This window comes from Pogonomyrmex barbatus, unplaced genomic scaffold, assembly GCF_055798465.1.
Source record: "Pogonomyrmex barbatus isolate J1 unplaced genomic scaffold, ASM5579846v1 scaffold4, whole genome shotgun sequence".
NCBI lineage: Eukaryota > Metazoa > Arthropoda > Insecta > Hymenoptera > Formicidae > Pogonomyrmex > Pogonomyrmex barbatus.
This window is the reverse complement of record NW_028297138.1, coordinates 1,704,484-1,723,156: the sequence shown is the minus strand read 5'-3', so window position 1 is coordinate 1,723,156 and position 18,673 is coordinate 1,704,484. Positions and strand designations below refer to the sequence as shown.

Here is an 18,673-nt window from a genome sequence, read left to right as displayed (position 1 = left end):
AAGATATATAAAATTTAAATTGTTATTTCGGTTGTATGAAATCTAAAGCTCAGAACTTTTTTGTACACCTAATATAATATTTATTTTTAAAATTTTAAATAACATGGCACCGATGGCGTTAAGTAATAGATTAGAAATAGTGGGAAGTGAATGTGATAGACAAACGAGACAGGCCGGAAACATTGTATTAACATTTCGTAAAACTAGAAGTGCGCAAAAGAGTCCGTTTTACGAAGGAATAAAAATATACAATTCTTTGCCAACCGAGATAAAGCAGTGCGTAAAAATTGAATCGTTTAAGAGAATGTTGAAAGTATATGTGGTAAATAGTGTATAATAATTATATATGTATATGTATATGAAATAGCTGAGAAAGCTAATAAAGTGCAATCTCTCTCTCTCTCTCTCTCTCTCTCTCTCTCTCTCTCTCTCTCTCTCTCACCACCCTGCCCTCTACTCCCTCTTAACAGATCCTTGAAGTACCCTACCAACTCCTCCATTTCTGTCTTCTCATTTACTCGCCTTCTCCTCTTCCTTTCCCCGTTCATCACCTCCTAAACCTGTCTCTCCGTTTTCGCCTGTCTTACCACCTCTGTCCACCTCTCCTCTTTCCTTTTCCTTTCGCACAATCCATTATACTCCCTCCTGCATTTTCTGTATCTTCCTTCCCCCTTCCCTTTTTCCACCTCCTAAAGTCTTTCTTTAGTCTTTTCTTGCACTCACTACTTCTCATCCCATCATCCTCCTTTTTCCTTTCTACCCCTTGCCCCTCCCTCAGCACCCCTTGTATCCCCTCTTTCATTCTCTTCCAATTCAACCCCCTTCCCTCTCTCCCCCCTCCACAACTCCTCTATCTTCTCTCTGAATAACCCTTTCCCCTCTTCTGTCCACCTCCACCTCCTTCTCCCCTCACCCCTTCCCTTTCTTACCCCCCCGTCCTCTCCTTTAATCCAGACCACCGAAAAATGATCTGATTTCCACCTTTTTCTCCCTTAACTTTTCTATTCTATCCCATCCGGTCCTCTATTACGTAATCCACAACTGACTCCCCTCTTCCTCTCGAATACGTTCCCTCCCCTTCCCGCTATATTAAATATATACCATCCCACCTCGTCTTGCCTACCAATCATCTACCCTCTCTACTCACTTTACCATCCTTTGATCTCCTTCCCTCATCCTCTTCTCTGTCATCATCTCCCTCCCACTAACCCTCCAGCATCCCCGTTCTCACATTACCCTGTCCCCTCACTATCGTCCTAATTCCCCTACTGCTCCCTTCCGCTCATACTCCCATTCTCTCCCAAATCCTCATTTACATATATTCCTATAATATATTCCTATAATAATTCTCCACTTCTCTCCCCCTAATTTGATTACTCTCGAGATCAGATCCTCCTCCCTCTTCTATCATTTCGATTCCCCTTCTCATTTTCATCATCATCCCTCTCATCGCCCTTCCTTTTTTATTCTTTCTCTTTGCCAGCTGTACCTCCCATTTATATCCCTTCGGCAACTTTCTCAATTTTCCTCGTTCTTTTTCCTCCACCTATGTCTCCGACATAACTACCACATCTCAATCCTCTAGCCCTCTCCAGAAATTCTCATCTTTCTTTCTGAGCCCTGCCATGTTTCAAAAAGCAATCCTACAATACCCGTTCCTCTCATTTCCCTCCCCCAGCCTCTTTCTTTCTCCTTCCTCCTTCAATCTGCCATCTTTCCTACTTCCTCTGAATTCTCCTTTCCCTCTCTCCCTTTTCTTCTTCCCTATCCCTCAAAACCCCTTCCTTCTCGTCCCAAAACCACTAATCTCCTTCAATCATCACCTTTCCGTTCCCTAGCTATACCTTCGCTCCTCTCATCTCTTCCGCCATCACCACCTCCCTAAACCTCCATCTGGACCTTCTCTCCTCCCACGTCAGGTCATCCTCAATCCATATGTTTCCCTTCTTCAGTTCTCTCTTCTTCCCCCTACCTCTCTTTTATCTTATCACTCTCCCTCAGCCTCACCACTGCCATCCCTCTCTCTCCTCATTCCCGGTCCTAACCCTCACCTCCTCCACTTTCACATCTGCTCCTATCTGTTTGAACATCTCCTCCATCCTCTTCCTTGCATCTTTCTCTTGATCCTTAAAGCCCTTCACCACTACATTATTCCTCCTCTCAAACCTCTCTCTTCTATCCTTCTCGCTCTCCAAGCTCCTCACCCTCTCCTTTACTCGTTGCCACTCTTACTTCCTCCCACCTTTCCATTCCCTTCTTCCAGCGGCCTTACTCTACTCTCCAGCTCTTCAACTTTCCCTTTCCCATCCCCTATCCTTAAACCTTTTTCCCTCAGCTCCAGTTTCCCTATTCTCTTTTCCATTCTTTCCCTTTCTGTCCTCCACTCCCTCTCCTTTCTTCTCATCTCTTCCAATTCTCTCCTGATGCTTTTCAGACTCTCCTCCATCCTATCCCATCTTCCCTTAAATTCCTCTATCCAGCCCTCCAAAGCCATCTTAATGTCCCTTTCCCCTCCCCCTTTCTGGACCCTCATCAGTGATTTCGGGGTTATCTTGCTTCTTTGAAAGTACTCTCTCTCCTCCCTGTCCGCTCTTTCCGCCGCTTCCTTTTCCGGTGCCCTTTTCATTATCTTTATTACTCCCACACTTCGTCTTTTCCTTTCCTTTTTTCTTCTCTCCGGTCCTCTCTTTCACTCCTCGTACACTTTTCTCCGCCAACTGCATTTTTCTCTCGCACTCCACCTCAATCTTAACAGCCACTCTTGCACACTATTCTGCAAACACCCACTCCGGAAATGGAAGTCACAATTATTAATTTAAATTAAATATTTTATTGTTATAAAAATTTAATTAAAAATTATACATAAGAAATTAATTTTTAATGAAACGTTTAAATTTAGTTTATTTTAAAATAATTTCCATCATCATCGATAAATTCAATAATTTTATTATTCTGTTGGAGTTGATCAATCGCATTTATCGATAAATTTAAGGATAAAAGTGATAGATTAATTTCACTGAAAAATTGGTCGATTGATTAATTGAGATAATCTAACATGGTAAAAGACATTATAATAGTATGTCTTTACAATTTATAAAAAATGATATAAATACGCTTTATGCCGTAAATCATGAAGAAATTCACGCGAAATTAGAATGAGCAAAAAATAAGAAATGTTATTACATATTTCTTATTTACAACAAATTATTTAATAAATAATAAAAACTTAACAAAATCAATAAAAATTTTAAATGATATTTACAAATTAATATAATTTTTATATGCATACAAAATATTTCTATATATATGTGTATGTATGTATATATATATATATATATATATATATATATATATATATTAATATATATAAATAGTTTATTAAATTTTAATATTATAAAAATTTAATTAAAACTAATGCATAAGGAATAAATTTTTAATGAAACATTTAAATTAGTTTATTTTAATTTTCATCGTCGATTAACTTAATAATTTTATTATTCTAATGGAATTGACCAATCGCCTTTGTTGTTAAATTTGTCAATAAAATGCGATTAATCAATTCCAATAAAGTCGTAAAGTTCTTAAGTTAATCGATGATAATGAAAATTATTTTGAAATAATTTAAATTTAAATATACTTTATTTAATACTTTATTAAAAATTAATTTGTTATTTATAATTTTAAGTTGATTTTTATTACATTAAAATATTTATATTCATAATTATGACTTCTTATATTAATTTACGTTTACGACGAGCTGTCAACGGACAGCTAATTCTAACACTGCGAGGATGTGTATCTCGGAAATGCTATCACTCCGACAGCCGGATACCCCCGATTCGTATTTTCCTGTTTACCGCGGAGATATATTTTGTCGGGCGATCCGACGAGGCCAGGGAATACCCTGGTGTTCGATGTCTTGTCAGGGAGAGCCCTGATGAAATTATCGAGAGATTGAAGCCGAGCGTTCTTGGCTGTGCAGAGATGCACCTCGGCAACGTTTCGGAGAGTGATTTAAGCGGAGGTCTACGATCGAGCGTACTCGGCAGTGCTAGAGAGCACCCCAGTGTTTCGAAAAATTCCTCCGGGAGGTAAACGGGACGGTATAGCATTGTCGAACGCACTCGGTTGTGCTGAGGCATACATTTTGATAATCTTTTGGTTTTCGGATTCGGAATCTCTCGGTTTCTCCGTGTGCTGTGCTCGAGAATTCGAAAACGGAACAGGTGCTCTCTGTAGAAAGTGAGCCCCTTTTATTCGAGATCGGCCGCGGTATTTTGGTACGGAACGGATTCGGATTGGCCGATCTCGGGGGAGGACTCTCCTTCCAGGATGGTAAAAAAAATCGTGGAGTAGAAATGGATTTGTAGAAGAGGTACTCGAATACACCGAACTTATCCTTCGAAATGTTTCGGAGAATCTTTTTGTACGTAAAATTAAAAATGTGGCAAGTGCCAGTTTGCGACTTCGTGTCACTCCGCTCAGTGATCGGCGGTTCTCGACAGGTGTTCGGTCGAGGGAGTTATAAGAAATGACGAAGCGAAGGAGCGCTTCGTTACAACATCATCAAGATAAACTAATTCAAAAGTTTTGCTGAAGGTAATAACATTAAAATAAATTATTTAATTTCCGCGGCGGTCACTCGCACAACACTTACTCATGCGATACGCGTAAATGAATAGAGACCGTATATAAAGAACGAACTTTAATAAGCTCATCAATTTATATAGCTCGTTTTACAATTTCAAAACTTCTCAAAACTATCTCTCACGAATCTCAGTCGAATCTCTTCAATCAATAAATCAATAGTAATCATAAACAATAGCGCGTTGGCAAGGAACGATCTACTCAACATTACTCGGACACTACTCAAACATTATTTGTATATATATTATTTTAACATGAGGACCAAAAACGAGTGGATCACTGCTCGGCCACAACACTATTATAATAATAATTTTGTTTTGGCGAATTTTTTTTTCATTATCAGTCGCCGGAGAATTACATACTCTGAAATTTGCATTGTTGTTGCATTACAATAAAATATCACAAACCAATAGAAAACGCTATTTCTTTTGTATCGTAGGAACATAATTTTATCTGCCAATAATCGCTTTTTAAATCGAGAATAGAAAATCAAGGATTTTCAGATAATTGATCAACCAGATCATCGATTCTTAGCAGCGAGTCTTAACAAAAACCTTTCTCAATAACAGCATTGAATTCCTTGTAATTAACACAAAATCTTAATGTTCTTTCTTTTTGACTTATAATTGCAAGTGAAACCCAAAGCTACGAGCTTCGTCAATTATTCCTTGTTGCTTTATTTCTTCGCGGATTTTTTCTACTTCACGCATTTATAAAGAAATGCGTTTCAAAACCTGCTTGATAGGATTCGACTTTTCTACAAAAATAGAGTGCTCGATAACCGAACAATTACCTATCACAATGTTTTTGAAGAAGACATCTTGAAACTCACTGAATTCTGAAAAATGTTTCTTTTATTCATTGTCCAATTCTTCAGAACTTCTTTTGAAGAAATTTAATAAAAATCCATTTTTTTCACTTCCAAAATCGATTTAATCAAAATTTGAATCAAAGATTTCATTTTGTCTAACTTTAACAAAAAAATCCGCCCCCAAAGTACGTTCATCTCCTATTTCCGCCACATATATGAAAAACTCTAGAGAGACCTTTCCTAATTCTACCTCTAGGGAAATCTTGAAGTTAACGGAAACCTCTTCTTCAGTAGGATATTTAAATTTCCTATTTTCTAACTGTATCCATTATCTAGATGACCTAACTAATCTCCTATTAGAAATCGAAATATCGGAGCTCGTATCAATTTTAAAAATATATGTGTCCCTCGACAAAATCTCGAAAAAAAATCGCCATTTAAATTGCCAAAAGAAAAATGCCTTCCTTTTGGAGTTTCTTATTTCAAATGCTGAGCTTCGTGATTTTTTCTCGCAGAGCTTGGCTAGTCCGAATTTTTTTGCTTTATGTAAGAAAATGAGGAACATTATGACCGGAAATGCTCTGGCAACGCATTGTCGACACTTCTTCTTACTTTGAGGGAATCTCAACCTCATTTTAAAATTAACAGATGATATTATTTTGTATATTAAATGTTATCTGTTGTCATTAAATATTTTATTTTTTCATTAAATATTTTTGAAAACTTTTGCCCATTTACAAAACCGATTCTTGTTACTGTTCCTTTCCTAAACCTTTGGAAACCTGTTTTCCTTAATTTTCCCACCATTGTCCTTTTAATGGTGCCTCTCAAAGACATAAACCTTTACAGAGTTTGTTTTACGTAAGCGCGACGATAAATTGAACATGCAATCTTATAAGCTCGGCAAACATTCTGGATAGGCAAGACAAGACAAACGTTCTAAATTCGAGAGTCGAGAGAAGCAAGGTCTTCCCCAAAATTTTGTTTCTAACTTATAAATTTCATGTAATTAGTTAATGTCAAAAGTCTTTCAGCAAATTGGAATTCTAATTTCGCTATTAATTTATTAAATTGCGACTTCTCCAACTCCATTTTCTTCTTCAAAACCGCGTGTGCCTTCCTTCTTAAACACAAAGCTAAGACGAGGACTTTTTCCAAATTCCTCCAATTATTCGTACGCGCAATCAAATTAAATTGTGCCATAAATTCTTGAATCGGGACATTTTCGCCATATGTGTCAGATTTTAATTTGAAACCATCTGTGCGACTAAAATTTGAAATGGGGATAAACTGGCCTGCTTCTCTGAATGCTGCACAGTCTCTCTTTATTGGTTAGACAACAAATTTCCACTTCCTGATACTACTCACGCGCTCCTTTCTTAGAAGACGAAGTTCCTCCAGAGTCAGATGCTGGAGGATTATCTCCAGATTCGTTGTTTCCAATTTTTCCGAGCGCATACAGGCTCCCTTTCTCGTTGCCATCCGTCTCTCTGATATGCCGTCTGTATTCACTGACGCTGCTCATCGCTCGCTATGGACCGCCAGTCACAGCCAGCACAGTTTATCGCTTCGCTATGTTTTATATCTCAGATGAGCCCCCAAAAACGCGCACGATTTCCCGTGCACAATTCTCTCCCACTCACTCCCGCACTCACTCGCGAAATAAACAAGGACTACTTAAGGAACAGAAGAATTTTATTATTATTATATTTAACAAGAAATAAAGATCACATAAACAAGCGCAGTTGTTTCGCTCCTTCACTCTCGAAATCTCTAAAACAATAATTGTATCGGTTAGAAATGATCTTTTTTCTGATCAATATTTGAAAGGCAGTGACGAGCAGATCATCATTCGATCGTAATAATATATTCTTAAAAAAGTGAGTTTTTTTTTTAATATTAATTTTGCAATTATTTATCCTTTTCCAGACCATATATTATAATTTTTTTCAGAAACATTTTTGCCTATTGGTCTTAGTTTTTGAGATATTAAAATTAAATTATTTAAAATGGAACATTCTATATAAAACTATTAGAAATAGTAATAAATGAAATCGTAAATAAAAATATACTGAATAATACATACAATAATATACAGTAATATACAGTAATATACAATAGAGTATAATACAATACAATATATACAGTAGACTATTTATTAATTGAGGCGGATGCCGGATAAATAAATGATCTGTTGATAAATGATCGAACATTTGCAAAATATCATTTATGTAAATTAATGAAAAATATACATTATATATAAATATTTCTTATGCATATGTTTTGTTTAAAAAAAATGGCTATTTTAACATAAAAAGTATAATAACATTATTCAAACGTTATACATAAAGCAATTTTCTATACAAATTTGATTTGATTGATTGAAAATGTGCCCGGTTAAATTGTAATTACTTAAAATAACCGAATAAGAGAGTCTATTGTAGTTACGTTCGATTTGGATGCTTATGTGGTATCAGTGTTTATATAATATATAAATTTAATAATTTATACTTTAACATTAAAATCGCTGATGGTGCTATTTGAGCCATGCTAATTATTTAATTTTTTCTTTTTTGTACATTTTATAAATACTACAGAATATTTATAATATGTGAATATAATAAAATTAATTTTTTAATAAAAGAAATAATAAATTCTTTATTAAAAAATATCAAAAATAGGAAATTAGTAATTGAATACCTTTTATAATTCAATTGAGATCAACGATTCTAATGTTAAAATTCATTTTGTGAGAAATAACATTGTAAAGAAACAAACACATACATATCTACGTTTTGACTGTACTCGTTGTTTATTCTACACAGAAGTAATAAGACCAAGCCAAGATGTGCCTTTTGATTAACAACTTGTTTCTTTGATTTCCATCCTGTCAAAAATATAAATTCAAAAATACATGAAATGTTATAGTTTATAAAAGAAATAAGTATAATATATAAGGATACTATTATATTGACAATTGAGAAAGATGCAATATTGGAATATTGCAACGTATTCTGTAATTTATCAACGTATTTTGTATGTCCAGTTCCACCAAATCAATGCTCTGGCGGACCATAATCATGGCCTGGGCATAGGAGCCCCCTAATGATACGATCATCACGACCGCACCCATCTTCGGACCAGGCGAGGCCTCTTTCTGTTCCTCTTCTTCTTTCTTTTTCCCGACATCTGCCAGATGTCGCCCTCGCTGCGTCCTTGGGCCGCAGTGTTGTGGACCGGGGGGGGGGGCTTCTCCTTACCACTCCTTCGGACTTTCCGTCCCCACTACCTTCGCCTATGATGCTCTCTCCCCTTGCGGGTTGAAGGACGGAGATCTTGCGTGGAGAGAGGCATCTGGCCTACACCTAGCCCTTCCGGCCTACCTTTCCTCCCTTCCCACGCCCTCCGGTGGGAACAATGGCATAGGAGCCGAAACCCTAACACCCCCTCCCCCCTCCTCCCCCGTGCTGAGCCAGCGGGCTCGATCCCCGTCTGACCCACACCGAATCTGGCCACCACCCTCTTCATGGTCACCTCCACTAGGAGGATCCGTCTCTCCGCAGGCTGGTGACGTCCTTAGACTCTTCTTCCTCTTTCTCCGCTTCTCTTTTCGAAAGAGGCCCGGAGATGAATATTCCGACTTTCCCGAATCATAGCTTTTAGAGATATGAGTGGGATTCCACTCCCGCCTCTCTCTGTCTCGTTCTCTCTGGCGGTTCCTCGCCGCCGAGAAAGGGGGTCGATGTTAGCCTCGTGTCGATTTGGAGGAGGGGGCGCACCGGCGTGTCGATGCATCTCCTTCAATTCTCTCTGGAAGGCCTTAACGTTCTTGCGGAGGGCTTCCATCTCCCATTTGAGGCGCGCATTTTCGGTGGATAGAAAACGAGTTTCCTCGTCTCCGTCCGTGCGCCTCACCAGCTCCTGGCTCAACCATCCCGTCCCGTACTCAACGGAGACCTTGCTGGCCTTCCTCAACACCTTCACGAAGCCCCCTTTGAGGTTCTTCGAAGAATTTGCCACCTTGACAACTTGTGTCATCCGATCCTCGATTCCCTCAAAAAGAGCAAGAGCCGTCATCTCCTTTATCTACTTCGTAAGCAAAGGGTCCTCCTTGATTCAGGCCGCGGGCCAAGTTTTGAGGGTCTTTCCCGGTTCTTCGATGGTCTCGAAAAGCCCCTTCATCGCCGCCTCCTTCTTCCGTAACTCTATGTGCTGTCGTTTCATCTTAGCAAGACATACTCTCCCCCGTAGTCAGGGGGCGTCCCCTAGTCCTCTTTAAGGACAAGTGTCCGGACATCCGGGAGGAGATAGAGATGATGTAGTATTCCTTCTTCAGATCTGAGAAGATCTCAGATATGTTTGCTCCCGTCGCCGTGGATGGTGTCGGCGATACCGCCCATCTGGATGGCTCCGGGCTGGAGGCAGGTGATACGCCCTTGCGAGCTATCTTCGGCGATAGCTCGTAGGTTCACCGAGCATACCGGCAACTCAGTGGCCCGTCCGTCGTTTGATGATGACGTAGGAGGGGGGCGGGATCATATCCTCTCAAGCATGCCCTGTCCAATCACCCTGGGTCAATAAAAATCTTCTTTAAGAAGTTTATTTCCATATAAATTAGTGTTATATTGGTGTTCTTTCCGGATTTTTTCTCGAGGTTTTCCATTTCTCTATTCGGTTTTACGGCTTTCGATAACCGATCGAAACATACTCACCCGTCCATTCCACTGAACATGCTCCCCCTACATACACACACGCACACGTGCAATGCCCCCCCCCCCATGGGGGTCGCGTTCGCTCGAGTATCCCAGGTTCGCAAAGTTCGTACCATCTCCCCCGAAGAAGAAACAGTCCCTGGGGGAAGACAGTCCCTGGGGGAAGACAGCCTCTGGGGGATCGTTTTAACTTCTACGCTTACATGAACAGCAATGTCGGTAGCTTTAACATTTGTAATCGAGTAAAAAACGCATTAAAAAAAAAGATAAGAAAGATAAGAAATGGTTAGTATTTTCATTTTATTTGCATTTATTTTCAATTCATTTAATACATTCATTTTAATGCATTTATTTTTAATTCATTTGTATTTATTTTTGTTAGATTTTCTTGATAAAAATGATTACATACAATGATGAATTAGAAATTTGTGCAATTTTTATTTATTATTTAATCAAAGATTACATATTACGGTCAATAAATTAGGCAGAAGAAATTATAATACAACTTATAATAATGACAAATAACTCAAAGAAAATAAAAACCGATTAATAAGAGTCAACAATGATAATAATGATGCGTAATCATTTTATAGAAGTTTTTTATTATACTAAAATTTTATCTGTGCTTCAAAGTGTATGTTTCGACTCAATGTTGAAACTATTTTTAGCAAAAACAAATGTTATATATATTATATCAAAACAGTCCAATAACAATAAAGAAACGAAAATCGCGATATACATCGAAAAATATCGCATGTTGCATTCGGGTGACATCCGTTTGATCGCACGTTCCGATTGATCACTAACTACTCACAGTGTTTGAACAATGGAAAAATTCCAGGCACCGTGAGTGGCTAGTGGTCAATCGTGACGTGATCAAACGGGTGTCACCTGTTGCATTCGCATGGTGATGATCAGCTACGATAGAAATCGGAATAAGCTCACAACGATTTCAAAACCGGCAAAAAAAGGCCAGTCAAAATATTTTTTAGTAACTTATGTATGAGCCAAAAACTCCACATTATAATCTGTGACTAATGTACAAGAATATTATGACAATAAATCATTCGCCATACGAAAGACACGTCAAAGAATTTCATATTACACTCAAGTCACAATGAATAAAAAAATAATTATTAAGACAACAACGTGAAAATCACGGTCTAACATAATAAAAATTAAAATTACACACAATTAAATCATAGGAAAAATTCCCAGTTTAGCCATCGCGAGTTCATGCGTAAAAATAAAATTGAATTATGAAATAAAAAATAAACAGTAATAATAAAGATAAAAATAGAAAATAAAATTCCCCACGACCATCACAAACAAGGATAACCGACAAACTATTGACGACAACTATTAACATAATATTTATATTTCATTTATGAGAGAGACGCGTGATATAGAAATTCCATGTCTATTTGTAAGTTAAGATTATTTTTCTGTTTCTTTATAAACAACATCTCTAAGATTAATTTTTTCTCTAAGAGCGGTTTCTATCCAAAGTTTTTATGTTCTCCCAAATCAAAGTCGTAATTATACTGCAATCTGTGATCTGTAATCACAGACGCAACTACGTTTTTGTTAATATAATTATGATGTTTAGGTTCCTTGTTTTTAGTTGTCTGGAAGTTTGTCCAACATATGTCACGTTGCAATCTTTACAAGATATTTATATTATTATTTATACCACATTTTTATCAATAAAACAAGAAGACGATTTTTGTGGACACTAACTAATTCTCTGAGCTTATTAAGGCTAGAAAAAGAAATCCTTGCTTTCAATCCTATGATTGCCTTTTTTATTTTGTCCGCAACTTTCAAGACCAAAAAAATAGATAATCATATATATTCAGAATATATTCAGTATATATTCGGTATATATTCAGAAGCAGTTCAAATGGAGTAGTGTATGCACAATACACGCTGCTGACTTCAGTTAGCATTGCATAGCCTCTTCTGTTCAATTGTTATCCTCACCTTCATGAAGCAGAAGGCTACACGGGCGAATCCTGGAGAATCTGAGCAACCTTACCAGAGATTGGGTAGTTAATCCCAATAGAAAGCAAGGCTGACCGAAGTACGGAGAAATGGTTCCCCGATATAAGGAGGTTGGGCAGTAGGCCGGTTATCTATTCCCAAAAGACAACGATACCTCGAAATCTTTAGGGAAACCTCCGAAATCGACCGATGTGAAGACGACTTAAACAAAGAAATATGGAATATAAACTCGGAACATAGAACTCTTAACAAGCCAGAAGCTCGGACCGCACTGCTGAAAGAAATACAAAAATAAAAACTAGCGGTGACAGCAATCCAAGAAACCAAGTGGCAATAGCATAAGAGATATCAGGTCACGTATAATATTATACAGCGGAAAGGAACAAGATGCTAAGGAATATGGAATAACATTTATCATGGACAAGAAAATCAAATGGATTTTTTAGGTTAATGAAAGAATACGCAAATTAAGGCTGCACACCTACTTTTTCAACATAACAATAATAAATATGTGCTGTCCGGATAGAAAAACATGAGAGGGAAATGAAAGAAAATTTCTACCAGACTCTGGAAAAAATATATGACACAGTCTCGAAAAATGAGACAAAGATCATTACAGAAGACATAAATGGATAGGATAGGATAGGGAGAGAACAGCAATAAAAATTAGGAAATTCTCTCACACACAAGAATATAAATGAAAATTTCTAATAAATCTCGCAGCCAGTAAAAACATGGTCATAAGTTCTACTTTTTTTCCAACATCTGAGATGTACATAAAATAAGGGATCTTTCCGGAGGGAGGAACAACCAATTAAAGAGAAGACCATGTGCCATATAAGGTCATAAGGGTGGGTGTGAAACAAAAGATTTATTGGCCGATTGCGCTGTGGCGCTAATTTCCGAAAAGAGAGGGGCAACGACCGTAAGATCGCGAAGGAATCCCTTTTCACTAGACCGCGAAACGGTGTACGCAGGGGCCATCCAGGGGTGCGAAAGGAGAAGATTCGAGGAGAGCGAGACGTCGTCGATTGGTAAAGCGCCCCAAATAAGAAGGGAGAATGCGTCACGACGGGGCCCGACCACGAACCAGTCGTGAAAACTCGTAATTATTTTGCGAAAAAATACCACCTCAGCCAGGAATCGAACCTGGATCTCCTGCTTACTGGGCAGGCATCTTATCCTTTCGACTACCGAGGCATGTGACGATATTTATCGCAAATAACGTGTTTAGAATAACACGTCAACAATACAATGATATATTACAATATACATATATATATATGTATTCTTTCGAATCTCCACGACCGGTACTCCAGAGAGATGATGGTCCTATTCTCTCGATGGATGCAGGTCGGACTGCAGCGGCGACACCCTCCAACGCCATTGGCAAATATACAAATAATCCTCCTGGAGCACGATAGGAGAGATTGCATCAAGCATGGCTCGAGCCCCTGAATAAGAAGAGAGGGTGTGCGTCACGACGGGACCCGACCACGAACCAGTCGTGAAAACTCGTAATTATTTTGCGAAAATTTTTTTGCATTTGAAAATTTTTGTATTTGAATTCAGAATTGATGACATACAAGTAACATACAAATAAATTCTTTTTGAACTCTCTGTGCCATTTGAGAAATATTTATTTTTATGAAATTTTATTTACTTAATAAAAGTATTAACTTTTTTATAAAAAATTATGATTAGAATTTGCAAATATGTATGTTTTAATTCTTTAATCTTATATTATAATCTTATAATCTTATATTTTATTTAATCTTATTGCTATTCGTTTTTTTTTGTAAGGAAATTTATTTTAACATATTTGCATTATAAACAATTAATGTGATAAGGCGAATATAAGTTTTAAACTAAATTAAAAATAACCAATGACAAATCTTAGCAAAACTAGATTTTTGTATCTATTAATAATCTTTTTTTAAATTTTTATTATCTAAAATTTCAGAAATTAAAAATTTTTTAAATAAATAATTATATTTGATTTTAATCTTAATTGTAATTTTAACATATTTTAGGAGTACATCTAAGAATACTATCGAAGAATATCAACTAGGAAAAGAAAAAAAAATCCAAATCAGAGAATAGTTCAGGAAGAAAAAATTGCGTATGAAAATCGCAAAGTTGAAGACACAAAATAAATTGTAAGAAACAATATGACGTCTTCGATTGGACAAGAAGAATACCAAAAAAAATCCAACTAAAGAAGAGGACGAATTCGACTACTTGAAAAAATTAGGTTGTAAGTTATTACAATCTAATAGTTTTTATAAAATATTAGCTGCTCAAATTGAAGCACAATGCAGAAGCAAACGTGGCAGAAGATATAACCGTGAATTTAAAAAGTTTGCATTATCATTATATTTCGTAAGTCCACGAAATTATAGAGAACTAAAAAAAAATCAATTGCATTGCTTTCGGTATGTTCTCTACAATTATTTACAGAAACGTGGAATATTGTACCCGGAATAAATAATAAAATTTTTTAAGCACTTAAAGTTAAATTAAACTCATTATCAGTTATGGAGTGTTATTGCATATTGTGTGCAGATGAAATGAGTTTGAAAGCTTATCTTTTTCATAACGAATCTAGTGATGAAATAATTGCTTTTGAAGATACTGATGATACAAAATCAAGCTTACCTGCAAAAAGTGCTTTAATATAATGGCACGTAACATTGTTAGGCAACTGGAAACTATCCGTTTGTTTTTGTTTTATATAGACTGTCTACTCCAGTAAAATATTGAAAGATCTTTTGTTTAATACTATAATTAAATTAAAAAACAGTGGCGGTATCGTGCATGCATTAATTATCGACATGGGTTCAAATTTTATTCAATTATCACATGAATTAAATATTTCTATAGATAATACAAGTTTGATAGTTGATGATGAAAACATATTTTATATTTTTGATACTCCATATTTATTAAAAGCAACGCGAAATAATCTATTAAAACATAATTTTCAAATTAATAATAAAACAGCTTCATGGACTCATATATAGATTTTTATAAAAGAGATAGTAAACAATGGATTAAAATAGCTCCGAAATTATTAATGAATCATATTGAATCAAATAATTTTGTAAAAATGAAAGTTAAATATGCTGTACAAGTTTTTAGTAATCATGTAGCTGCCATTGCGTATGTGTACACAAATGTCTTCTTCCAACTGAAGCTGTTGAAACTATAGATTTAATCGATAATTTTGATAAATTGTTTGATATATTAAATTTGTCTTCGATAAATAATCCAAAAGAATATGATAAAGTTTTCACCGGAAATGAAAAACAAATGCAATTTTTGGAACAAATGTTATACTTTTTAAAATGTATTAAAAAGTATTAAAAAGTAATAATACATATATAAAAGTAAAATGCTTTGAATGCTGGCAAATCACTATTAAAAGTATAATTCAAATTTGACAAATTTTACAAAATTATAATTTTCCATATCTTCAAACACGCAAACTGAATCAAGATTGTATTGAAAATTTCTTTAGTTCTGTTCGACAGCAAGACAAAGGTAATTGTTCCAATCCGACCTGTACAATTCATGTGTGCCTTTAAAAAGCAGTTTAATACAAAATTTTTTAAACATTTAGAAACGCAAAATTGTGTAAAAGATAATGATGATGTATTGAACATTATAGTAGGTATACTAGGTCGGTTCTAACCCAGGAGCTCCGAGCAGGGTGCGGGTGTGCGGGGTAACTCGGGGACGCAGGGGTAAAGGAGAGGGAATAACTGATAAGCACGGGGAAGGGGGAATGCTTTGTCGATGGTCCTTTGGAATGTACTTTTGAGGGGGAAGGAGGAAGGGGGTCTTTTTTTGTCTAGGAAGAGCTGCTAGAAAAGATATTTTTTGTAGAAATTGACGTAGGAAAAAAAAGGAAAAAAAAGCGCCGATATTCCAGCTGCTATGTACCTAAACAAATTGCTATTTGGAAGATTTATAATGATGTCCCGATTTAGAAAAAATATTGACGACTATACGTGTCACAGCATGTTAAGAGAAGCGCCAATAATCCGGTTGCTATAAACAAATGTACATGTTGCAACGAGTTAATTTCGAACAATCTCGAAAAATCCGTTATTTAATGAAAATAATGTACCTAAACAAATTGCGATTCGGAAGATTTATAATAATGTCCCGATTTAAAAAAAATAGCATTGACAATTGTACGTGTCACAGCATGGTAAGAGAAGCGCCAATAATTCGGCTGCTAAAGAAATGTACATGTTGTAACGAGTTAATTTCAAACAATCTCGAAAAATCCATTATTCAATAAAAATAAGTCGGTAAATGGACACTTCTTCTCTCTTAATTTTTTCCTAATAATAAATATTGAAACATGCTCGTTCCTGTTTGGTCAAGTCCAAGTTTTCACGTAAGAGCCAAATAAATTTTAACAGTGAGACGGAACGGAAACTATAAAACTGAATACGATTTTTTATCGATGTTACACCGATAAATAATTCCATCATAAATACCAAGTTTCTTTTTATGTTGAAAAAAACTATTTCCGGATATCGATTGATATTATTCCAACTGTTACTTTCAAGTTATGCTTGAAAAAAAAGCTCTTTAAAAAAAAAGTCATCAAATCTTTTCTATCGAATCTTCTTATCGGAGAAAAAAAAACGGGAAAACTTGGACTGCTACAAAAAATCAAAATTATGATTCGGAAAACCTATGACCATGCTTCGAGTTCGACAAAGAGACAATGAAATTATAGACAATATATATATAGTAGATCCTTGGGCACACGGAATCACAGTAGATCTCGGAAGTCTCGAAACGAATATCGATCGCGATACTGTGTGAAAAAATAGTTGACGGTGCGAATATTGAATGTGATAAATATGGACATGGAAGACATCGCGAATATAATGGACGTGTGGGGAGATGAAGAAGAAGAAATTGAGAATGTTGAAATATTGACATTGACATTGATATTGAAGATGATGAGCACGCGTTATCTGACGACAGTGATTGCATAAGTGATCAGAGTGAGGAGCTAACAGATTATGCAAAGAAAATTGTTACGCGTTCGGAATTCCTTGTACTGAATAATAATAGAAAACATTGCACAATTCAATTTTATTATTCGACGGGTGGTGCTCTAATTATATGTGCCGAATGCATAGTTCGTCTGACAGACACTGACATTGGAATAATGTATGCCGTTAGGAAGCATGAGATAAATACTCTTGATGCGTTAAACGGTCGATTTTGCTCCAATTGCAGTCAGTCCGTATATATAATAATGTCATGTAACATGTGCCCAATTTGCACCGCGTAAAAAAGACGATATTATGGATAAATCACGTGCAAGTGCAAGTGCTTCGTGGGACATAGTATAAAAAATGAAACATCTCGAGCGAGTGGAACGCGAGCTGCTAGAACAATGCAGCCAAGTCGCTACTTTGGTGGAGTGTTTCGCGTGGCTGCAACAATGCGACGAGTGCATCGAACAACTCGAAGAACTTAAGCGTGTTAAGCGTCCTCGACTCATCGTTGCAAATAGACAATCTGTGGTGGCGAGGATCGCAAGACTCGCGGGTGCAAAGGTACAATTAGAAAGACGTTTTGTGCACGTTGGTGGCGAGTACGCGAGCACCAGTAGAGACAATGGATCTCTCGTTTGGCGCGAGATTGATACGGCGTTTGAAAGCCGTATATTGACTGGTGCGGTGATCAACGTGAACTATATTGAGCCGCGACGATTTTTGGAAGATGCCGATGGTGTAGTGCTCGAACGAGTGCGAGACATTGTAGAAAGACACGATAATGTAAAAGTGAACACTGCGTTCAACGGCGAGTTTGTGACGGGCGATAAACGCGCCAATAAAAGTATAAACACTAAAAATAGTGAACTCTTTCGAGTGTCAAATGTGGATGAGTGGTACGAGCAGCACGTCATCGAACCTACGTTGGCATCGCTCGAAGAATTTCAAGAACGCGACAGTGGATGGGCGCTATCACGTATATTAAATTTAACAATTAATGTTAATAAATATAATCCCATGCACGCGGGGTGTTACATCAAGTTACCGGGAAATTATGTTAAAGAGAGCGGTAATTAACGTGCCAAGTCAACGGACAATGCGTGTTTCGCATGGTCAGTGGTCGCGGCCTTGCATCCGGTCGAAAGGCATACAAATCGGGAATCGTATCCACATTATACGACGGTGTTAAATCTCCAAGACATTACGTTTCCGATAACGTTGAATCAAATTAAAAAGTTTGAACATCTCAACGAAATCTCTATCAACGTCTACGGTATCAAGGAAAAGGAGATTCTCTCAATACATCTGACAACAAAGAAGATGGAGAAACATGCAAATTTGTTGTACGTGCAGGATCCGCATGACGATAATGGGCATATATCAAAAACTTATCCCGTCTTGTGAACTCGCAACTAAGTAAAAAAGAACACAAGAAATACTTTTTACTTTTATTTACTTTTGTGATCGGT

The 18,673-nt window shown here is 36.7% G+C and overlaps 2 protein-coding genes, 1 non-coding gene and 1 pseudogene across 3 annotated transcripts; 2 read left to right on the top strand and 2 right to left on the bottom strand.

Moving 5' to 3' along the window:
* Positions 1 to 1,519: 1,519 nt before the first annotated feature.
* Positions 1,520 to 10,792, bottom strand: LOC148935607 (uncharacterized). Its single transcript, XM_089081147.1, has 3 exons — positions 9,041 to 10,792; positions 2,273 to 2,605; positions 1,520 to 2,225 (listed from the first exon to the last, which is right to left on the bottom strand). The coding sequence occupies exons 1-3, from the start codon at positions 9,533 to 9,535 to the stop codon at positions 2,004 to 2,006; spliced, it is 1,050 nt and encodes a 349-aa protein (XP_088937273.1). The 5' UTR covers positions 9,536 to 10,792; the 3' UTR covers positions 1,520 to 2,003.
* On the top strand, positions 9,814 to 14,929 carry LOC148935606 (uncharacterized; annotated as a pseudogene).
* Positions 13,303 to 13,374, bottom strand: TRNAT-AGU (transfer RNA threonine (anticodon AGU)). Its single transcript has one exon. It is a non-coding gene; the product is annotated as a tRNA-Thr (tRNA).
* LOC148935605 (uncharacterized) lies at positions 14,848 to 18,295 on the top strand. Its single transcript, XM_089080919.1, has one exon. The coding sequence runs from the start codon at positions 17,562 to 17,564 to the stop codon at positions 18,279 to 18,281; it is 720 nt and encodes a 239-aa protein (XP_088937045.1). The 5' UTR covers positions 14,848 to 17,561; the 3' UTR covers positions 18,282 to 18,295.
* Positions 18,296 to 18,673: the final 378 nt, after the last annotated feature.

Excerpts from the sequence above, each read along its gene's own strand:
- LOC148935607 (XM_089081147.1), bottom strand. The coding sequence starts at position 9,535 with ATGACGGCTCTTGCTCTTTTTGAGGGAATCGAGGATCGGATGACACAA. Across the intron at positions 2,606-9,040 it reads GCGGAGAAAGAGGAAGAAGA|GAAGCGGCGGAAAGAGCGGA; the intron begins GTCTAAGGACGT and ends GCACCGGAAAAG. Across the intron at positions 2,226-2,272 it reads TTGAAGAGCTGGAGAGTAGA|TGGCAACGAGTAAAGGAGAG; the intron begins GTAAGGCCGCTG and ends AGGAAGTAAGAG.
- LOC148935605 (XM_089080919.1), top strand. The coding sequence starts at position 17,562 with ATGAAACATCTCGAGCGAGTGGAACGCGAGCTGCTAGAACAATGCAGC.